Source organism: Opisthocomus hoazin, chromosome 4, assembly GCF_030867145.1.
Source record: "Opisthocomus hoazin isolate bOpiHoa1 chromosome 4, bOpiHoa1.hap1, whole genome shotgun sequence".
Lineage (NCBI taxonomy): Eukaryota > Metazoa > Chordata > Aves > Opisthocomiformes > Opisthocomidae > Opisthocomus > Opisthocomus hoazin.
The window spans coordinates 75,408,519-75,432,792 of NC_134417.1; the positions used below are offsets into that span (position 1 = coordinate 75,408,519).

Consider the following 24,274-nt stretch of genomic DNA (forward strand, 5'->3'; position numbering starts at 1 on the left):
ACTGAAATATTGATTGTTTTATAAAATAATTATGGATTTTTCTCATAAATAGTTTGAGATCAGAGATGAGTAAAACTGCATGCATTCTTGCACTTGTACACTTACATGTGTTCTGATATTTGTATCCACTACAGTAAAAAAAAAAATACTACTTTATTAAACATGCTACAGAAATCTTGTATTTCACAAAACCTGCTAGTGACAAAAGGTGCATGTTTACTTTTGTGATGATAGTCATTTCTCCAAAGTTAGGCTATGAGTAAGGAACCAGATGGGAATCTGCATATTTAATATCAAAGCAATACCTATGAGGCATATATGCACTTTTCCTTGTTTCTAAAGAACTTTTCAGTCTTTGTGAAAAACTTTGAGCTTACTTTTTTCCAGATTACCTCTTACCATTAGACATTATGACATCTGAATGAGTGACAACCAGACATAAACCAAAACATTCTTTTTTTCCAGAAAGAAAAGTGAAGCCTTTGTGTTTCATTCAGTTGGACAGTTGGACAGAGATAGAATCACAGAATCACAGAATAGTAGGGGTTGGAAGGGACCTCTGTGGGTCATCTAGTCCAACCCCCCTGCTGAAGCAGGGTCACCTACAGCAGGCTGCACAGGACCTTGTCCAGGCGGGTCTTGAAGATCTCCAGAGAAGGAGACTCCACAACCTCCCTGGGCAGACTGTTCCAGTGCTCCGTCACCCTCAGAGGGAAGAAGTTCTTCCTCATGTTCAGAAGGAACTTCCTGTGCCTCAGTTTGTGCCCATTGCCCCTTGTCCTGTCACTGGGCACCACTGAAAAGAGCTTGGCCCCATCCTCCTGACACCCACCCTTCAGATATTTGTAAGCATTTATAAGGTCCCCTCGCAGCCTTCTCTTCTTCAGGCTGAAGAATTCAATAGATTCAATTATAGTTTTGCTACCTTAGAAGATAGTTGACTTTGCCCTAAATGTATATCTCACTAGAAAAAGGGAAGAAAAAATGAGACAAAAAAGTAATATGGTGATTAACAGTCCTTTCCTGTATGATCAGTGTTTTCAAGGAATAGAAACTGATAAATAGATGCTCCATTGCTTTTCATGTCATTCAGCAGAGTTTTTTTCTTGGATTCCTTTTATGTGCTTTATCTTGTTGGTACAGCATGATTTTAAAAAGAAAAAGATCTTGTGTGGTTGCCATGAAATGAGAAGCTGTATGAAGGGCAAACATACTGAGAACAATGAGTATTTGCATAAGAAAACTGCTGGTTACATTGAATAATGGCAGAAATTTGGAGGGAAGGAGAAAAGCTAGTAACTGACTGTGCACTCTCCACCAAGGGGAGAAAGTAATGAAAATGAAAGAACAGGTATTAAAATGTGTTCAAAATATCTGCATTTTGAGAATTTCCAACTGTTAGTGAAACAAACCTTAATTAGGTTCAGATATCTGTCTGATTAAAGTTACTGTGTTAAACTGCTCCTTTCCATTGTGCTGGATGAGTGTCAGAGAAGAACATTTTTCGGATTCTCTCCCACATATGGCACTACAATATTCAGGTAGTTACAAAAAGTAATTCTGAATATAGCATTTTAACAGAAAGAACCACGTACTGCTACCATATCAAGAAACAATCTTCATATCTTTAGAAGCACAGAAGGTGGGGGTTCAGAATAAAAAACGCTAAATTAAGGCCCCAGTGCTGAAGAGAACGAAGAGTAGACATGGCATTTTGGTACGGTTTTTGATCAGTAAAAAGAACTCAATAAAATGGGAAGGCAAATGAGATCAGGTTACCACTCTAGTAAAAGGGACTGTGCAAAACACTACTTAACGCTTGTACTTTTTGGAGGCTCCTGGTAAATATTAACTTCTAAAAGCCAAGGACAAAAAGGTTCAGGTCTGCCAACAGGAAGCACTTTGAGAAGAAACACTCCTGGCACCTTGACTGTGATATTGTGAGTATAATAATTCAAAGAATTGTAAAGGTCCATAAAGACCCATTAGGTTGTGATGGAGGTGACAACCTTGGTCTCAAAACAATCAGCTTATCGGTAAGAGAGGATGCAGATCAGGAGTATTTTAGAGAAGAGAAGAAATATCTCAGCCGTGCAGATCATAGTGGTTACCCATATTATGACCAAGCAGTACTTATAATGGAAACTGCTGTGGAAGAGTCTCTCATTGCCTTAGTTTCATCAACAGTGCGGAATACTTGCTGGATCCAAGACAGTTACTAAAAGATCAACCATTGGTAAAAGTTCTACTGCTCCACTTCCAAAGAACATAGTAATGAGAACAGAGCTGTTTTCAACAATTACTGCCAAAGTGTTACTGACAGAATGTGATGATACGACTTTCGTTTTGGCATGATCTTTGTTACTGACCTAGGATGTAATAATGATCTGCAGGGAAACCTGGTAAATACCAACCAAAGTGAAAGATCTTGACAAAATGAATGGTAATAAATAGACAAAGCCTATAGCAAGCCAGATGACTGGCTCCTAAAAGCCAGGCTTCTCTTTAGAGGAACCTTTAGAAGCCTCTGAAGTTTTAGGTCTCTTCTTTTAGAACTTCTAAAGGTTCCTCTAAAGAGTCCTCTCCAGACTTCTGAAAGAAGTCGTCTGCAAAACTGCTGAATTATTTACTGTGGAGTATGCTACTGCCTACATTAATAGCAGCAGAGGAGGAAAGGAAGATAGGAAATGTGACATCTGTGTTTATAAAGACTTCCTGTAATGGTGATGAGAACTAAAGATCAGTAGGTCCAACTTACATGCTTGCACATTTATAGAAATGGTAATGAAAAATAGAACTAGTGGGTCATTGGATAAGTGTGGGAAGTGGGCTTTTGTGAGAATGTGATGCCCTACAAATGTATTTATAGCTCTGTGAAGGTGGATTATGAGCATGTGGATAGGAGAGTACTTCTTCCAAATTCCTCCACCAAAAGCTCTTAAAAATTATGATCTCAGGAGACCAGGTGAGCTACACTTCTTGTAAGTAACCAAGAGATGACAGAGGAAAAGACAGTGCAGGAAAAATAGTATAAAATCATGTAAGACAGGGAGATGTTGACATGTAAATAAATATTCATGGTTTCTCTGAAGATATCACTAGAGCATGGCCAAGGAATCTCTCAAGTGGTTTAAAAAAATCAAGTAGACGTTTTACACAACTTATAGTTCCTTTAGATCACTCATTGGCAAAGAATATAATGGATTCCAAAGTATAAATCAATTCAAATAGAGTTTAGAAGGAATCATAAAGGATATTTCCATTATTGGCTCTTAAATACAGTGGTTTTGGTGAAATGTCTGGTGCAGGAATTACATAATTTTTGTTGTTGGAAACTGGGAGGATAGACCAGGAAGGACCACTCTCTGCTGTTCTCCTCCTTTAATAATGCAGCACAGGCCATGACCTGAGGTAGGACACTGGAGTCTGAATCAGAAAGCCATTCTTTTGTTCTCTTGGCAAAAAAATCATGAAGTTAGATTTCATGCCTCTTTTTGTAAGCATTGTAGTTACTCATATAAACTTGCACGTTTGATAGGTGGCAAAACAAAATTTAACCCCTTTGTCCAAGACACAGTTACTCCAAACTGTCACTAGTACCACCGACCAAAATCTTGGCAATGTGGACCTGCAAATGAAACCGCAGATTAGTGACTTCAGGCAGCAGTCAGCATTGGCAAACAATAGAAAATGGATCTGCAGAAAGATATCGTGAGAAAGCTCAGATCGATGATGAGGAATTCATTTGAGGCTTTGTCAAACACAAGTGATAGTGAGTCAGCAGCCCCAAGTTTAGCTCAGCAGCAATGTTATTAAACTGCAAGAGTCATAACTGGAGAAAATCACAGGCAGAAAATGTGGCCCTTTGCCGAGAGAAGGGAGAACTCCAAAATAAGAATAAAAAAAATTTGGAAGAAGGCACAGAAGAAGTAGCAGACGCTAAACCACTAGTGAACAGCATTGTAAGGAAAGACAGAAAAAGATGAAAAATGTAACAGATAAAGCAGATGCTACTGCTGTAATGGGAAAAGACAAAGCATTTCATCAGGAGACTAAATGGAGGCAGTGTGCCAAACAAAGAAAAAAAAGGAAAAAATATTCACAGCTAATACAGAAGGGAAAACAGATGTGTGGATCACTTCAAAGAAATCTTGAACTACTCTAGACAACCCTCATGCCAAGCAGTAGTGAAAGCTGGAAACCCTGAGCCTGTCATTAACACAAGCTGCAAGAGGCTGAAAAACTCCTGGGAGATGAAAATGGATGAAATCCCATCAGAAAAGTTGACGGCACCTGATGGCGCCAGTTTAACGAGGGAGTCGTGCAGTGAAGCCTGGGAAACAGTGATTCTTCCTCAGTAGTGGAAACATTGGAGTTTTAGTAGGCTGCCCTGACAGGATGAGCTTGCTGAATACCGCAGCTGGGGAGACGTTGAGACATCTGCAGTGTGAGAGAAGTAAAGGGACACGGGGTGCAAAACAAGGAACAGGCTCAACTGAGACTGTCAGCACTTTGGGTGGACTAGATATGTGCCCTAGCAGTTGTAGAGGAGTGTATAAAGGAACAGGCTCCTCTTATTTCTTTGGTTTTCAAAAGGTTTGACAGATTATGAAACCATCTTGCAGAACAACTTTCAGCCCTATGGAATCAGATCTTCATGGCTGTGTGCAGAGGTGCAAAACATTCTTTAAGGTGAGCAACGAAGAAACAGATCAGCTCAAGGTGAACACTAGCAAACATCCTTGTGTGCTGTGGCATTATTATTGTTTGGATAATGCAAACATTACTACTAATAACACATCCAAAAAGTGTGAGGCTAAGCTAACAAAAGTAGCTGCCTAGGCAAGGACAGAAATCACTGATGCTAAAACAAATATTCTGAAAAATGAGAAGCTGAACAGTGGTTTTGTAAAAAAAGTATCAACAAAATAGGAGAATTCGTCTATATGAGTAGTGTTATGTGAACCAATGGAGAGCTTAAATAGGGAGTGACCAACTGTAGTATTGATTGCATGCAGTGCAACGGTAGCAAAACTGTGTGGCACCAGAAAGAAACAGAATATTTAAACAAGAATAAATAAAAAAGATTTTTAATTTTTTTTTTTTTTTATTTCAAAGTTAACACAGGATAAGGGCTACAGATCTACACAAGCCATAGAGAGGAAGCCAGCTGTGTTGTAAACATGTTCTTATAAAAATACCAGACGGTGGAAGCCGTTATCAGCAAAGCACCTAAAGAGCTCATCAGTTGTCATGCTGCCTTTTCAAATGAATCGGAAAGAAGGGCTGAAAATAACTGACCTTTGCATAGCGGCGTACCAACTCAAACATGGAGCTATCAGGTAGAATACAACTGCTGTGAGGAACTGTAAGTGCCCTTAAGAAATGCTAAGAACCACTACTGGCAAAGAGAGCAGAGAAGCTGATCTCAGCCATAGCATGGAAGAGGCTAATTGCTACTTCAGTGATGAAGGAGAGATGAGAAAGTGATGCCAGCCTTGACTCACACTAGACCTGTTCAGAAGGGTCTTGTTTGCTGTGAATTCTCATTCACAGCAACACTAAAAGCTTCAGAGTAGTTGCACTAAAGCCAAGTCACTTTCCCATCATCTTTCCTTGTCACGCACTGCAGTGCTGCCAGGTTCTGAGCAGGGAGGGGAACCGTGGCCGCGCAGGAGGATCTGGTCTTTCTGTCTTTCTAACGTATCTGTAGCCAGCATCTCTGGATGTAAAACCAGCACGTCAAGGTAAAAATGACAGCAAGCTGCACACTTGGAAAAAGTTATTTTCAGCTCTGAAAAATAATGGAAAAAATGCTTAGAGGAGAGTCTTCAGAACAGCAGTTTGGAATGGCGCTGTCGTGTGGCATTAACAGTGATGAAGGACTGTGATAGAGCCCACTGAAGTGGAGGGCTTTGCCCCATTCAAAACCATTTCCAATGCCAAATATTAGAAATTTATAACAAAATGACGTTTTATTGTACTGGTCTTATTTTCCCCCTGTTTATTAGCACTCAAGAACTGCTGGAAATACAGAAGTACAAATACTTTTAACGAGAGGAGAAAAATATATATCTGGAAGACTGATCAAGGCCAAAACTTACAGTTAACAAGACCACTTGGCTAATCATCAACAAGAATAAATAATTTTACCTCTCTTGAGGGAAACATGGCAAATAGCAGCAACTGACTGTTTTTATATGGTTTTTACTCTCTGTTGAGTGCAGATTTCCAGTGTTTGGAGTTCAGGGTGGCTAGATAGTCTGTGCCACCCCTTTCCTATTCTTCCATTTAGTGTAAATGCCTTTAAATGTTCTGATAAATATGATTTCAAAACTGTGAAGATAGTCCCTAAACAACGCAATTTTAAACACTGCACAAAACTGCACATAGATGGAAAGGCAGCGTGCAAATTAATGCTGTAGTTCCACTTTCTAACACTGAGAAATCAAGAATGTCTTTTCTGCCTTACTGCAGCCATGATAGGATGCAGTAATTCAGAGCGAGATAATCACAGGCTATTGATGTGTGATATGTCTTTAAATATTAAAGCACGCTAGCTTTGCAAACATACCTTTTTTTGCCAGTTTTTTTTAGCTCTACAGTGGCATCTTGATGTGCTTATGCCTGGATGCCTTTCATCTTTGGTGCACATTCTGCTTTTTTCTCCCGAGACACCACTTTCTGACATTTCAGCTGAAGTGGAAACTTGATAGAGAGATCTTGCGCAGATGGAGCAGCTGCCTTTACATACTGTGCTGGTGGGCATACCTGACAGTTCACTCAGCACATACACGTTCTGTGCAGTGCTTTATACACCCTTTCTTCTTCATATCCTAGAATGAGAACCTAGTTTCTTGTGATTTCTCAGGGAAGTTTATTGTAGTCTTGAAGCATGCAGCTTAAAGGCATTGGCGATGTTGTTTTCAAAACTGTTGTTTTTAGTGGAATTCTCATTTCTTTTATTCATAAAACAGAACTCATAAAATGTCCTTTTCCATCTTTCTGCATAGTTAAGATATGTCTTTAGGGATGCTGTATTTTTTTAACTCTCACATAAATAATTGCAGAGTGCCATATTGAAAAGATAAGAAGTGCAGGGGCTGTTAGCCTGCGGCAGCAGTTGAGAATCAGAGATGGTGTGCTGGCTGCTGGAGTTCCCAAAGACAGCAGGCGTTGGGTAGGCATGGCTGCAATAGTGGTATTGCCCTTGTTTGCAGGGTGTTGTGGCGTTCATTTCATAAGCCTGAAGGTTTCACATCTGTGTATGTTTGCCTTCTAATGTGTGGCTTAGAGGAATTAAGTACTTGTGAATAGAAAAATAAACCTAGTTTCACTACAGACACTTCAGACCCAAGGAAAAACTGAACTATGAAGAAAATAAAGATCTAGATATAAAATATGTTGGTTGATTTCAGTTCAGTCTCATGAAGAAGAGATATTGAGAAGAGCAGGGCAGTAGGAAGCGCATAAAGGCTATATACAGTGTGCACTAGACGAAGTCTACCCCTGATGGACAAGGTAGGTCTTAAAAATGACTTTTCATCAGTACTCAACAGTACCTCTAAGGATTCAAAAGATACAATCTTCTCTATATATCTTTATATTAAGTGAACCTTTGTTTCCATAAAGTTGAATTACATAGCATCTTAGGGCTCATCTGGAAAACATACATGGTGTATCGGGGAGTGCACGGCCTTCGAAGTGATGTGGATCAGCCGTGGACTATGACACCTTTGCTCTATTTGGCGATGAGACTGGTTCCTGGCCTTTACTTTCTTAACCTTAAGGTCTTGCTGTGTAAGACCTTGCAGTCTATGAATCATTGTCATCTGTTCTGCCAGTACTCCACAAAGCTTGACAACACAGAGCCCCAAAGTTCAAATTAATGGAGCTGACAGTAGTGCACTTTCAGTGTAGGGTGCTGGCCGGGAAGATTGCTGTCACCAGAGACAAGGCTATATTAGTCTTGAAGGCATAAGTGAGTTTAATTGTATTACACTAGGATTTCACTTTTACAATAAATTATGTAAAATAATGGTAATGAAATCCTGGATTTTCAGCATGTATTTTCCAACAATAAGAACTATTACAGCATAGATAATTTTTACAAAGCTGTTTCAGTGCTAGAAATTAAACTGAGCAATCTGCTAGGATTTTTGGTTGTCTGTTACTCTCTGTATTTGATTCTTGCTGAGTCTTGTATTTGTGGCCCTTGTAGGGAAGCTGCGTAGACCAAATCATCTGTCAGGTGATAATAAGTTTTCCCCACTGATTCTTTGATGCAGTAACTTCAGGACAGTTGGATTTACCTGAAGTTTCATTTGGGTTTGTGAATGGGCATTTACAGATTTGCTGGGAAGGGACGTGCTGTCATGTCAGCAGAATAACAGCACATTATTTATTTATCCTGCTATTTGTCTTGGAGTTGTATGCTGCTGTGAACCTCCTTGTACAATCAATAGCAATAACAAAGTCCCTTGTGGCTTGCACAAGGTCTTTGGCATGCCTCCCTTTCCAAGAGGAGACTTCTGTCTGAAGTAGGCTTTTCTTTTTGTTTGAAGAGTTTAAGAGTATGCTCAAAAGAACTATTCCAAGTGTGAGCCCAATTTGTAGCAGAGGGACTTTTGAACCAGCAAGGCTGAGAATTTCATAGTGGCAGTCATTTGCTTGATGAGCTCCTTGTCTCTGGGAAATGCATTTGGCCAATAGTCAGGGCCAAGGTTTGGAGATTGAAATGTGTTTTTTGATGCAGCTGGGATTTGCATTCCAGTGTGCCAATGTCTGGACCTCATTTTGATGCTGAAAACCAGTAAAACTAAGGAGGAGCACATCTGAAGATGAGAAAATTATTTTTTAAAAAATTTTCACTCAAAGAGAAGGAAGAAATAGCTTAAATGAAGAAACTGGAAAAACAAACAATATCAGATAAAATGTAGCATGAGAACTTTCAAATAGCAGAAATACAACTGCATTGGAAACCTTATTCTAGGAAAAGTGTTGCATGTTTTACTAAACGTGGTTTTTATTATAAAACTTATTTATTGATAGCATCCTCAGATTTTATGTGCTGCTTTTTATGTGTTTTTTTGACTGCATCATGTGGTGGAAGCTGAACACAGATCATGCAGACTAAAACATATGCCTGTTCTTCATTCTGTTTTTCATTTCTTTGGGCAAAAGTTGAAGGTTTATAGCTCACAAGCAGCAGCCTTATGCTGTCAGCTTCTCTTTAGGACTTAGTGCTGTGAACACAGTCAGATTGCTTTCTGCCTTCCCTGTCCCAGCCACGCCTGCCTCTGTCTGGAATAAAATCTTGACATTTTTCTCTGACATGTTCTCATCAATATCAATATAGCTGAAAAGAAATCTTGATCTCCTCCTGCTTCCCTCTAAGACATCCCAGCTACTGCTTTCTTAGTTACTGTAGCAACCTGCTTGTTATCTAACATCATTTTGGATTCTGGAGCTCACTTTGCATTCAGTTGTGTCTAAGCCTTACTGAACTCCTGAGTTCCCTATTAATACATGTTTTCTGCTGGTCCACAGACCAAATATTCTTGTCTCAATGTATTATCTTGTGTCTTGACTACTGCAGTGTCCTTTCAGCTGGTCTTGGCAAATACAGTCATGGCCTGCTCCTATCTATTCAAAATGATGCTGCAAATGATTTTCTGTCCTGCCACTTTGTGGTGTTCTTATTGCATCTGCTTGTTGGCATCGTATGTGAGCTATAGCTCTTGGGTTTTGAACTCCCACATGAGCTTTCTCTCTGTCCTGATGCTATTTCTTTGATGCAGAAGTGTCAACATCAGCCTGCATCATCATAATCTTGTTACATTTTTCAAAAAACACCCCTTGTTCCATTCGTGCTTTCTTCATGCTTGGTAGGGCCTTTCTGAGAGCATCCCCTGCTCTCCATATGACGTCTTCAGATTCAAACGCTGACGAAGTATGTGACTGCAGGCGGGATACTGATGGGCTGGGACTATTGATTGTTCGTTATTGCCTTGTTGTTCCGTTGTTCTTTCCATCTGTCCTTGTCTGTCTGTTGTCCCTATCTTAAACTCTTAACTTTATGGAGGAAGGAGAGTCTTTTTACTTTATCCTTGTGCAGGGTCCACGATAACTTGAGGCGAACCTGGGGCTGGGGCTTTCAGCAAAACAGTTGTAGGAAGAACCATTAAGGTTAGACATAGCAATATTTCTTTCAAAGGCAAATGTGCTTTTATTTCCAGTGAAACCTACAACCCATGATCTAAACTTAATGAGAGATTGTTTAGCATAATAAATTCTGAAGAGCTGAAAAATCTCACCATTTTGGGGATCAGCATTTCTCAGATCCAATCATAAGCTATTAGTTTGAAGCAGTTTAGCTCTTGTAAAGTAAGAGTGAATAAAATAAACTGGAGTTGGATTTAAAATCTTCAGAATTATGAGGTTTTGTTTGATTTGAAATTAGAATAATCATCTATAGTTCATTTGCCTTCTCAGTCATGTGAATAATGAGATTTTTTATTTTTATCAGATTTATTCTAACTCTCATTTTCTTACATCATTCTCAGTTTGTTTCCTCTGAGATATTACAAATCTTGAGCTTTGCAGTCAGGTTGTCTTTTCTCCTGTAATGTACCATAAACTATTTCTTTCTACATGATTGAACTACAATTTATACAGACTGTTCTAGTGAGTTCTGGTATTATCTTCTGTAATAGGTGATGCCATATTTAATAAGAAAGCTGAAATTCAGTTCAGGTGTTCTGAAGCTATTTGTAAACTAAATTGGGAGAACGTGGTAACTGAGCCCCAGCCCCTGCTTGTGAAATTTGGTTTTGTATTCCATCAGATTTTTTGTATATTCCGTTTGATCTCTTTCTGATTAAATGACTGTTGATATTAAAGTGCATTTTATTCTTGAAGATCACAATGCCTTTGCATCTTCTTTCTTTTAATTTCTGCATTAACTGAATGCATAACCTAGTGAAACAGGCACTTTAAGTGATCCAGAATTTTGATGATCGTCATTTTGCACATTCAGCTTTTAAATTAACCATAAGGAAGTGAATAGACTGAACTGATTTTCCTTCGTCTACATATTCATCACTATTTGGTGAGAACCAGGTATCATGATTGGAGCAGTATGTCCCTAAGGAAGGAATTCCTGCTGTTGTAAGAAAAGATGTCCCTGGGCCATTAACCATTTTCACTGTGAGGGTTCTTCATGAACAAATACTGTTTTTTCAAGTATCTGTGTTGCAGGGGGTGTAGTGCAACTTATATGCAGCAGGACACATGTTTCAAAATGCAGAACACCTTATCTTCATCATGATATATCATAGTGGGTTTTGTTACTTGTATAACAGAAAGGATCAAGGGCCACATGCATTGAAAAATAAAGTATTTGGGGATTTCTTGGATCCATGGCATCTTGTGCCCTTTTAATGAAATTACTTTATGATTGATAGCTGCTTGACCTTTGCTTTTCCTGATTTTTTTTGAGTAAAAAGTAAATAATTATATTCTATTTGAGCTCAGCTATAGCTAGTAATAGAAAAAAAAAATTGACCTTTGTGTAAGTGTTCTTTAAAGGGAAATGAAAAAACATGAGGATTATATTGATTTGGTTTACGAATACTGCACAAAACCTGCAAATGCCAGAAAATTCTGACAGTTTGCCAATATAGATTAAGTGGCAGCACATAACTGTAGTCCTATCTTTGGAAAATTGGCCTTTGCTATGGAATTTACTGTATTTGTAATCCATATTCTATTAGGAGGCAATTACTCATATAGAACAATTATCATTAAAAGTATTTGTCAGTGTGGTAAGAGGGTGAACAGAATTTCAGCTTGACTATTTTACAAAGAAATTGTCAAAAGAGATACAACCCTTTCTCCCTTAAAGTGAAGAGTGTTTCCTGCAGTTAGCTGGGAGTGAATTTTGAATTTTGTATGTCAACCAGCAAGAACAAAATTAAAGCATAGACTTGCTACGGCATTTGAAATTTCCCTGTTCCTGGGTAGCAGTCCTAATCAGTCCCTGAATTTATTATCAAGAAAAAAAAATTATGGCAGCACCATTCCAGGGTACCTAACTGAGGCTTCAGGGGAGTCCTTCCAGTTGCTTTTGTTCCCATTTTTTAGTCCCTAGTAGTCCTCATCCAGGTGCGAACAGTGTTAAGGTAGCCACCACAATGAAATGCAATTCCACTCTTTTCTGCTTGTCTTTACGTCAGCGGCTTTCTGGGAACTGGCAGGTCCAGCTTGTGTCTCTTAACAGAGGAGCCGAACGTCTTGCTCGTTGGAGTTCAACCTCAGGGACAGAAAGAAAGATCTCTGTATTCTATTTCTTAAAGGTAAATTTCAAGTGAAATAAAGTTTCTGAAAATTAGCACTTTAGTTTTTCCACACAGCTTCTTCACTGAAAAAGGTAATGTGTCTGTAACTGGGAAAAGTTATGTGGAATAAGAGGCGGGAAAAAGGTTCAATGGTCTTTAGAAAAGCAGTAATAAAATATTTCAACTAGCTCCACTTCAGACCAAATATTTTCAGCTTGACAAAATCTCTTCTCCCCTCTGTTGTTTGACTGAAGTAAAGAACCACCTATACCAGGAAACAGGAGTTTTAACAGGAGGAGTTTTCAGAGAAGTGAGAGACAGATATGGGAATACAATCCAATGACTTCTCATCACATCTCCTGTGTCCTCATGTGTAGAGTAGTAATGGATCTGCCAGACCTGCACCATGAGGGTCACGCCAGAGCTGCTCCTCCTGGGAGCACTGGAGAGCGAGCGCACTGCCATCACAAGTACCTTTAGCAAAACTTTTTGTTTCTCTTGATTTGGGACAGTTTTGCACAGTATTATCTAGTCACTTCAAATAAATCAGCTTAGCACAGCAGACCAAACCTGTATCTGTTCTCTGTATTTCTTTGCTTCTGTACCATTCTGTCATGTAGCCATATGTGCTTTCCAACTGTACATTGAGTGGTAGATATCGTTTACAGTTTAATAAGTATGAATCTGTTGTATTCAAAGTTGAGATCAAAGACAAAATCTATCTTCACTTTTGTCTAATAATTTCATGTAGGCCTTGTTTATTTGTAAGGCAAGCTCACGTTCTGGTCATAAGCCACCTTTGCAAAAGGAAATTTTCTTTGAATCGGAGCCCAGCTCGGTCATTCTTTATATTGTAAAACATTCTTTATATTGTAAAAGTGGCAGAACTGTTTAATGAAAAGGAAAAAAAATCAAAATATGCCAACCTTTTCCCCTCACTAGGTTTCCATGGTACCATGCTCATGTAATACACAGTGACACGTGGCCCTGGAGAAATCTGCAGTCTTCCTGGACTGACACCAAAAGTCTACAGTTCTGTTAATTCAGTAATATACAATGTAGCAGATACGGAATGACTTTAATTTTATTTTGGCTTTTAATTTCTTCTTTCTTCTCCTCTCTGAAAATACGTTGACACTCATATCACTGTGTGATGATATTCAGAAATTCAATGCTAATTAATGCTGCTGTATTTCCTGGATTGCTTAGGACCACAGAGAATTGAAATGCAGTATCTTCTATGCTTGTTTATCCATTGTTTTAGCTTTTTATTTTGTTACACTTGATACAACTTGGCCAGCTACATTTTGTTTTTAATTTCCCTCATGCAAATAATTGTTAAGCATTTATTTATGACTCTTTAGCAGTGCCCAAGAGGCATGTATGACTTGAATATCTTTCCTAATGTGATTTGCCACAGAAGTGGTGTTACTTTCTGAGATACAGGGATAAGGGATAACTGTTTATCTCAAAGGCTACTAATGTGGTCTAGATAGTGTGGATGGACTGAAGACCGAGCAAATCCCAAGGCATAAAGCAGCCCTTCACAATGTTTTTTGCAGGCCTGGGTAAGTAAATGTGCTCTGCTAAGGCAATTGGTAGGGAGAAATACAAGGTAAGAGGGGGGATTCTTGGTCTGTGCTACCTAGGAACTCCCCACCCCCTCAACAGTTTCACAGGCAATCTACAGTAAAGCTCTGACTGGTGGTAGTATGCATGGAGCTGATGAATAGTTCCTTCCTACCACAGAGAAAGCCTCAGGAGCAAACCAAATAGTGCAGTAACACTGAAATCATAAAATCATAGAATGCTTTGGGTTGGAAGGGACCTTTAGAGGTCATCTAGCCCAATCCCGCTGCAGTGAGCAACTTCAAAGTATCTTCAACTAGACCAGGTTGCTCAGAGCCCCGTCCAACCTGGCCTTGAATGTTTCCAGGGATGGGGCCTCCACTGCCTCTCTGGGCAACCTGTGCCAGTGTTTCACCACCCTCATTGTAAAAAAATTTCTTCCTTATATCCAGTCTAAATCTGCCCTCCCTTAGTTTAAAGCCATTGCTCTTTGTCCTGTCGCAACAAGCCCTACTGAAAATATTTTCCCCATCTTTCCTACAGGCTGCCTTCAGGTACTGGAAGGCTGCAGTAAGGTCTCCCCACAGCCTCTTCTTCTCCAGGCTGAACAGCCCCAACTGTCTCAGCTTTTCCTCATAGGAGAGGTGCTCCAGCCCTCTGATCATGTTTGTGGCCCTCCTCTGGACCCGCTCCAAGGGCTCCATGTCCTTCTTGTGCTGGGGGCTCCAGAGCTCGACACAGGACTCCAGGTGGGGTCTCACCAGAGCAGAGCTGAGCGGCAGAATCCCCTCCCTCGACCTGCTGGCCACGCTTCTCTTGATGCAGCCCAGGATATGGTTGGCCTTCCGGGCTGCGAGCGCACATTGGTGGCTCATGTCAAGCTTTTCATCCACCAGTACCCCCAAGTCCTTCTAGACAGGGCTGCTCTCAATCCCCTCATCCCCCAGCCTGTATTGATAGCAGGGGTTGCCCTGACCCAATTGCAGGACCTTGTACTTGGCCTTGTTGAATCTCATGAGGTTCACACAGGTCCATTTCTCAAGCTTGTCCAGGTCCCTCTGGATGGCGTCCTGTCCTTCTGATTGTGTCAGCTGCACCACTCAGCTTGGTGTTCTCTGCAAACTTGCTCAGGGTGAGCTCAATCTCACTAAGTCATTGATGAAAATTTTAAACAGCACCGGTCCCGGTATGGACCCCTGAAGGACACCACTCATCACCGGCGTCCACTTGGGCATTGAGCCATTGACCACCACCCTCTGGCTGTGACCTTCCAACCAATTCCTCACCCACTGAACAGTCCACCCATCAAGTGCAGATTTCTCCAATTTAGAGAGAAGGATGTTGTGAGGCGTTGTATTGAAGGCTTTACAGAAGTCCAGGTAGATGACATCCAGAGCTCTGCCTTTATCCACTGCTGTAGTCACGCCATCATAGAACGCCATTAGATTGGTCAGGCAGGACTTGCCCTTGGTGAAGCCACGTTGGCTGTCTCAGATCACCTCCCTGTCCTCCATGTACCTTAGCATGGCTTCTAGGAGGATCTGTTCCATGATCTTCCCAGACACAGAGGTGAGGCTGACAGATCAGCAGTTCCTAGGGTCCTCCTTCCTACCGTTTTTAAAAATGGGCACAATGTTTCCTTTCTTCCAGTCACCAGGGACATTGCCTGACTGCCGTGACCTTTTTGTATTTTGCTCTGATATGTTGAGGGTTTTATCCCTTTTCTGGTGAAGGTATATAAAAAGAATCTAACGTATTCCACTTGGGCACACACTCTCTCTTTCATTGTTCCTTATTCTGTTCAAGTCCTCAGTTTTCAAAGCAGGCATTGGCCCCAGTCCTGCTGGTCTGGATGAGTCCCGTGAGTTATTCTGTGTTAAAGAGGTGCTTCTGTCTCAGCTGGACTGCCATTCATGGAACAGCACAGACCTATGGTGAATGCCTTCCCTTCTGTAATAGTGGGTTTGGTTTGTTTTTATTAATGAGAAAAGATGTATGAGAAAGTTAGAAAATAGCTGTATTTGTCTAATAAACAGTGAATGAGGCTTTCCATAAAGAAATTGCTCCAGAGACCACTAAGTTCACGTCACAGGAGAGCAGAAGTAATGAACCAGCCTCTACTTCCTTGTCTTCCTAAATCAGAATTTTTGTATGTGCTGAACTGAGATTTCAGTACTGAAATCACAATTGATAAGAAAAATGCCTCTGGCTGTCTATGTGTTTGTACCATACCAAAGTCAGACAAGGTCTCCTTTCTCACAGCGCTGCCTTGGACCCCAGCACCCTGGTTTGGCTTTCCCTGCCCTTGCCCCAAGGCTCCGTCTCCTCTCCATCAGTGCATCTTGCTTGACTGACCAAAAAGAGTCTGCGATGGGGTTACCATGACCCGCTATTATGTCTTGTCTTCTGGTTTTGCTTTCCCTGCCCTTGCCCCAAGGCTCCTTCTCCTCTCCATCAATGCATCTTGCTTGACTGACCAAAAAGAATGTGCCACGGGCTTACCATGACCCACTATTAAGTCTTGTTTTCCAAGGGGAAGCCTACAAAGGCAGTTTCAGTGTTGCTGCTCCCAAACTTATTTATAAATTAACATGCTACGTCATGTAGCGTCATGTCATGTGCCATGACTGTGACCATATACCTGAATCTCACACAGAGGTGTTAACTAACCGCTGAGCCGGTAATGATCATGAATATTTCTTGACTTTGTAAACAGTTTTATCAGTTTACTTTAGATCACCAACACTCATTTAGTTTGAGTAGTCACTGAAGTGCAAAGTGATCAGTAGCATCTCATAACTGTTAGTAGCTACATCCCAGTTGAGAGGAATTGCGGTGAATATTTCTGGTGTCTTGCTCCTGAAGTTGGAGTGCTGGTCCAGTCTGTCGTGAGTGTGTAACATGAGGGTCTGTGCTCAGCTTTGAGTCCTGTGCCATGGCCTAAGTCATGCTAGTTTACTTGAACTCACTTTTTGCATAAACACCTCTCAAAATACGTTATGTACAGACGCAAGACATTTTACTGCTGTGGTATGCTGATTTTTCTGTGTAGGTATAACATTGCATACCCAGTGATTCATAAGTTACCGAGCCAACCAAACAGGGGCCTTTATGTTGTGTGTCCTCACACTACTTCATTATTTGCATTTGCTACCATGTACCTAAACCTATCTTGCATTTTGCTAGCTGGCCCTTTTGATAGCTTCCTATGAAATATCTGACTGCAGCTCACTTGAATTTCTCTCATGGCTGACAGCTCAAATCAGCTTTGTTGGAATTGTCTTAGTGGACATTGTTGTTCACTGCAGAATTGAAGGATGGTAGCTACTCTCTAAAAAAGTCTGGCTCAGGATGAAGAAGATGATAGAGACCAGTACATACCTGGTTGTGACCATTAGTGTAATGCATGCCATACTATTTTCATTGCTTCCCTTTGATCTGATTCCAGTGTTCATGGATGGAGGTGGGATTGAAGGTAATGCCTAGTTCAATCATTGTTTTTCCTCCTTTGACTTAATAATAGTAATAATAATAATAATAGTTTTAGCCAAGATCTCAGTTAATTAAAAAGCAAACAAAATTGAAGAAGTGGAAAATGTATGATAGAGGTAGTTAAACTAAGTAGCATCAATAGCACCAAGATGCCCCTGGAGCTTTACATTATTGTTTTCTTTAAAACAAGCTTTGGTGTGAATACCCACTGGAAGAAACTTCTCATGATAATTTATGAGGTGGACAGTTGTGTAGGATGTTGATGACATCCCTGCTGATATCCATGCTTTAGACAACCTTTGCTGCAAAATTTCACTATTGTAAGAAATTAGGTAGCTCCATAATTGTCTCATATTAAAAAGGTTTCCTGAGAATTTTCTCGCTGTCTTTCAATGTATGTTCAGTACATTAGATGTTGTGAAAGTGACCAGCTGAAAAACTGAATGACTAAGTAGGAAATCTGAGTAAGATTATAGATTCAGTGAAATGCTGAATTTTTATCTAGAAGATTACACCAGTCTTGTGCAAGCAGAAATGAAACCCCGGGGCACCAAAAATTTGTCTGTAGATCCATTCAGAAGAGATTTTTTTTTTTTGTTATAATTGCCTTGCTTCTGAAAGATAAACTTCTCCCATCTAAAACCATTAGAGAGTTTACCACAAACCATTGATTCCAGCCTACAAGAGGATTTTATGATGTGAAAGAAGAGGATTTTTCAGAAGATTTTTGGCAAAGCCTCTTCTGCTGTCCTATCTGCCTGCATTGCTTGCAGTCGGGAAACACTGCCTTCTTCCAGAACAGTGTACGAAACAGTATCTCAGGGGAAGGAGATGGTTAAAGAAATGGGGAGCAGTGTTAATGTTTTGTCTTTAAGATAAGGCACAGATGCACTATACATAAATTATCAGACTTCATAGGATCATAGAATGCTTTGGGTTGGAAGGGACCTTTAGAGGTCGTCTAGTCCAAGCCCCCAAACTTACTGGAATATGCTAGTTGTTAGGAAAAGGAATTGATTTATTATTATTATTATTATTTTAAAATGTAAGAAAACTGATGGAGAGACTGCATTAGAATCAGTGAGGAAATGGCATGATATTTTATAATCCTGACAAGTTAATGTCTGAATCAACATCTTTGTACAAAATTTCAGGAAAAATAAAGGTGCTTTCAATCTAAGAGCACACTCTGTATTCAGTAACTTTGTAGATTATTCATATGCATTATAGAAGCCAAGTCATTAATATTACATAAGTCAAAAGGGCTTCTTGAAATTTAAACAGTACAGAACAAATTCTACAGTTAAATTCATATCTGTAATTACTACAATCCATAATTCTTCACACTTGAGAGTAATTTTAGCAGTTTCAAACCATATCCAGGTGATGTGTGTTGAATAGTATTTAACACAGGAAAGAGTCATTTTTTAAAATTAGATTTTGTAAGACACAACCATTGTAATGGGCCCATGAATTAAAGAATGTGGAGCATGCCAGTATGACAGCTTAATACTGTGCTTTATAAGCATTACTGTGGAAGGCTTATACTGACAAAAGTGAAGGTGTCTTCTGCAAAGAACCTAGCATCTACATGGCACACAGAGAGAATTTTCTAATATTTTGTATTGTTTTTTATCTTCTAGAGTATCAGGGCTTCAGGCCTGGTGCTGTTGGAAACCATTCTTTTTGGATCACTTCTTCTGTACTTCCCGGTAAGTCAAACTGTAACTTTTTTGAAAAATTATATCCTTGCCAATATTTTAAAACATTGTGTGAATCACCTTGGTGAAAATATAAATGTCAAACCTGTTTATGTAATGATTAGTTTAATCTGACTATAAAATGTGCTGTGTTCTGTAAATATTCTTATGAACACTTGAAAGTTTTTGATATATTTATAATAATTCTCCATTTTCAGTTTAGGGAACTTTCCAGTGTTTTTTACTTGGAAGTTTTTAGTTGTTCTGGGTTAAGCTGAGTTTTTGCTGTGAAAGACTATACCTCTCTAAACTATGCTATGAGAAAAATATGCAAGGTGTGTAAAAGGAAGACACTGATTATACCAAGTATGTCTCTGGAATGTAGTACAAAGTAGAGTAATTATTTCAGTGCATTACTAGCATATATTTTGATGTTTCTGAAGCTACATGACATCTGCAATACCATGTGTTTGGGATAATGAGACGGTATTATCTCTGTGCTGTAAGTGGAAAAAAAAGTAATTGACAGTCGCATGAGGAATATATCATGAAACTTACAGAAATATAGGTCTTTTCTCTTTTTAAAAATCACAGAAAACCTAAGTTTGTTAATTGACACATAAACCCAATGTAATGACTAGATAAAGCAAGACATCACAGTGTAAATGGAATGAAGCTGATGGAATCATAGAATCGTAGGTGGGAAAAGACATCTAAGATCATAAAGTCAAAACAGCAACCCAACACCACCATGCCTACTAAACCATATCCTGAAGTGCCACATCTACACGTTTTTTAAACACCTCCAGGGATGGTGACTCAACCACCTTTCTGGGCAGCCTATTCCAATGTCTGACCACTCTTTCAGTAAAGAAATTTTTCCTAATATCTCATCTAAACCTCCCCTGATGCAACTTGAGACCATTTCCTCTCATCCTATTGCTAGTTACCTGGGAGCAGAGACCAACACCTGCCTCACTACAACCTCCTCTCAAGTAGCTGTAGAGAGCGATAAGGTCCCCGCTCAGCCTCCTCTTCTCCACACTAGACAGCCCCAGCTCCCTCAGCCACTCCTCATAAGACTTGTTCTCTAGACCCCTCACCAGCCTCGTTGCCCTGCCCTGGACGTGCTCCAGCACCTCAATGTCCTTCTTGTAGTGAGGGGCCCAAAACTGAACAGCGTTCAAGGTGCGGCTTCACCAGTGCTGAGTACAGGGGCGCGATCACCTCTCTCCTCCTACTCACCTACTTGCAAAGCAGATATTTTTCCTGGTTCATATCCATTGTTTGTTTACTTCTTCCAGTTGGTTGAATGGTTTTATTGGTTTCTGAGAAGAATTTGATGGTTTTATTGGTTTCTGAGAAGAATTGGGAGTATTCTGTAAGTCAGTGATGTGGTTAAAGACTTTGTAACATTGGCACAGAGTTAGAGTTGTTTCAGCTCTTTGATTTGGTCCTCATTTTATGATAGAGGAGTACATTAGAGCTTTAAGACTAACTAACATAGATCTCACCTCTTCTACACCTGAATTAGGCTATGTTTTCCACAACTAGCATGAAATGCAAGTTAAAATACGAAATGGACTTCGTCAGTTTGGGCCAGACAAGCATCACTGCAGTAAGGTGTTCTCCTTTAAGATAAGCCTGGTTTCCTTTTTGTATCATCTCCTCTTCTATTGTGATTTGGAAGGTAAAACCAAAAATCTTTATTTTCACACTCAACTAAATGCAGAATTATGCAGCTTGCCTTAGTGCATGTACAATCTAAAGAGATAAAATGACAGCATTTCAGTTCTGAATAACTCAAATTTCCATTTAAGGATTCAGTGCAAAATTACATTCGTATTTAAAGATCAAAATACCCCTGGATTTTCTCAACACTGCTTTAAGTCTTCTGCGTCTTTACTCCCTGCTCCGCTACACTTTCCTAATTCTGTCTTTTTCTAGATCCGTTCACCCAGCCTGTCTTGGATTGTTTTGAGATCCTTCAGCATACAAATTTTGCTGTGTCCAGAAGGGCTTTATTGCATCTCTGACTTTTCCTACCCTCCAATTAGATGGAAGCCAAAACCTACTTTGTTGCATCGCTTAACTTCTTTCACTAATTCTCATTGTTTTCCTGTCTACATGCAGTAATCTATTCATAGCGTAGCATCATTAATTGAAAAATAATATCACCAGCCAGCTGCCTTTGGTGAGAAAAACAGCTGTTGTAATGCCCTTCTAACCAAATGGGAAGTGCAAATGATGGTCTCCACCAAAATTTATTATTCAAATTCTGCTATATTGATAACAACACACTGATCTTTCCTGAATTATAAGCAGGCAGATGAGCTTTGTCTATTACAAATGCACAGATTTTACCCAGCAGTTGCTGGGCAGCTCTCATTTCTGAGGCTCTCATTTCTCATATTTTCTTTAGTTTTCACAGTAACATCTCTGATTTTGCTTTACTTAGTCTTTTCAGTTATCGATGGACTTCCTCCAAATGAACGCTGGTCTTTTTAATTGATTTTGCTTATATTTCTTTGTTCTTAGATTTTGAAGAGAGGGCCAAAACCTGATTGTCTTATGGAGGAGTCTCTTACTTTCTATACTTGACATCTGAGGGGAGGATTCTCATTACTTTGCTTTTCCAGAAATACTGACTGTGGTGTTGCTTTTAGACCTTTCCTAACTCCCTGTCTCGCTAATGCTTGGAACACATCTTGCATTAACACAAGTTTGAAAACTCTTTGCATGTTGCAAAGACCTTCAGATCAAGTAAGCACAAACACAGCGTTGTAATAGAGTAGCATTAGGGATCAGATCTCAGCTGATTTTAGACATCTGTAATGGACACAAGTTGGAAAATAGGAAATTCTGGTTAGATACCAGGAAACACTTTTTACCATGAGGATGGTCAAATACTGGAACAGGTTGCCCAGAGAGGTGGTGGAATACATGTCCTTGGAGGTGTCAGAACTTGACTGGACACAGCTCTGAGTGAGGTGACCTGATTAGAGCTGCTTTGAGGAGGTGACTGGACTAGATGACCTCTGAAGCTCCCTTGCAAACAAAATTATTCCATGAATCTGTGTTTCTTATGTATGTATCCATAGCAGAAACAGTCATCCTACGCCCGCAAAATAGTTAGTGAAGAGAAACTGGGCCTTTTATGACTCGTTTTAGACTTCAGCTTGAAGATGAGGGTGATCGTGGCCAAGGCTTCATTGACTACAAAGGAACCCTGACGTACTTGTCTCAAATGGTGATAAATTCCACCCTAGGCAACTGTGGGTTATTTGATATATTAAACATTCTTCATACTGCTAGTCTACTTTAACTGAAACTCAGAAATGCACTCGAAAATCCATGCAAGATTATGATACAATTTCTACAGCCAGCGATAAAAGTTAGTGAATACCATGATGCAAAGAGGAAGGGAATAATTTCCTCCCCATGTTCTTGATATAGCAGATAAGAATTACTGGATTTGAATTCCAGCAAGTGAAAGTTACATTAGACAGTGGGGGGGATCGCTTGTAACAGTGAGGTCAGTTAGACCATAAGATGAACTAGCTTAGGAGGCTGTGGAGTATCTTTTTAAAGACTGTTAGGATTTTTCTCCTCAGTTTTATTTTGGCTAAAGAACCCAAATTATTTGTTTTTTACTGCTATTCCTTGTTTTTCCAAACCTCTAATTTTAGTGAGGTAATATTAGTATCAGTTTAGAGAAATGGAGCTGCTGGGTGGCAGAGCATTGACTTACTAATGCTCTTGAATCAGTGCGGTAGTGAAGCCTGGAATAAACTTTGTGCTCAGACATCTTGTGCATGCAGTAGGTGTTAGGATCTGTTTCTGGGACTGTGCTACTCCCTCTTTCACACTCAAGCTACAATGACCTACCCTTTTGCATAGAAAGTGGGGAGTAGCAGAGCTAAGATGTGGATGTGGGCTTTTTTCACTTGGCATGGGAGAAGTGAGCCATGAGCATTGGGAGGATTAGGCTGTGGGAGCTCCATTAATCACAGCCCTGAGCAGAGCAAGAAGGTCACCGGAGAGGTCTGATTCTGGCATTTATGAACATGAAAATGGAATAGTGCATAATACTTTTATGCATTTGTCCCTCATGTATGCCTATAAGGGATGCATTACAAGAGCTCAGTTACTATTGCTTACGTGTTGATGTTCAATGAGTCCAACTGAAAGATTTTGCTTTTTCCAACACTTTTAACACTGCAAGCCCTCTCTGATACACCAGATGTTTTAGCTTAATTTACAGCATATAACTACATTTTCTTTACTCATAAAATAGTTTTTAAATCTTTTACAGTAAATGCCCATCATTTTATTCTGGTTTCACAGTAGCTAAAGAACATGCCTGTCTTCACTATAGTGTTCATGTCACTGAAGTCCAAGGACACAGTGTAACTCTCTGCTTTGAGATAATCACTACAGATATCCCTAGTACTCTAGAAAAGGGTCTTTTGATTTTATTTGGATCATGGTGCGTTAAACCGGACTAAACTGAACTAAACATTACTGTGTTCAGTTTTGGGCCCCTCACTACAAGAAGGACTTGAGGTGCTGCAGCATGTCCAGAGAAGGGCAACAAGGCTGGTGAAGGGTCTAGACAACAAGTCTTATGAGGAGTGGCTGAGGTTGCTGGGGCTGTCTAGTGTGGAGAAGAGGAGGCTGAGCGGGGACCTTATCGCTCTCTACAGCTACTTGAGAGGAGGTTGTAGTGAGGCAGGTGTTGGTCTCTGCTCCCAGGTAACTAGCAATAGGATGAGAGGAAATGGTCTCAAGTTGCATCAGGGGAGGTTTAGATGAGATATTAGGAAAAATTTCTTTACTGAAAGAGTGGTCAGACATTGGAATAGGCTGCCCAGAAAGGTGGTTGAGTCACCATCCCTGGAGGTGTTTAAAAAACGTGTAGATGTGGCACTTCAGGATATGGTTTAGTAGGCATGGTGGTGTTGGGTTGCTGTTTTGACTTTATGATCTTAGATGTCTTTTCCCACCTACGATTCTATGATTCTGTGATTCTAAGACTCTAGATGTCCAGCCACTGGAAAAAGCAGATTTTAAATATCATGTTGCCAGGATTTTGTATGCACATTGTCTTGCTCGGGCAGAGAAGTGAGGGGACTGGGCAGAAGATTATGCAGTAGTTTGTCTCTCTCAATGTCC

At 40.0% G+C, this 24,274-nt stretch overlaps 1 protein-coding gene across 2 annotated transcripts in view; it reads left to right on the forward strand.

Moving 5' to 3' along the window:
• Nucleotides 1–24,274, forward strand: part of GPR158 (G protein-coupled receptor 158) — a 209,119-nt gene that overhangs the window by 92,372 nt on the left and 92,473 nt on the right. For both annotated transcript variants that reach the window (XM_009945434.2, XM_075419553.1), the window contains exon 5: nt 19,043–19,111. In XM_009945434.2, the coding sequence (XP_009943736.2) occupies nt 19,043–19,111 (69 nt within the window). The remainder of the gene's footprint in view (nt 1–19,042; nt 19,112–24,274) is intronic.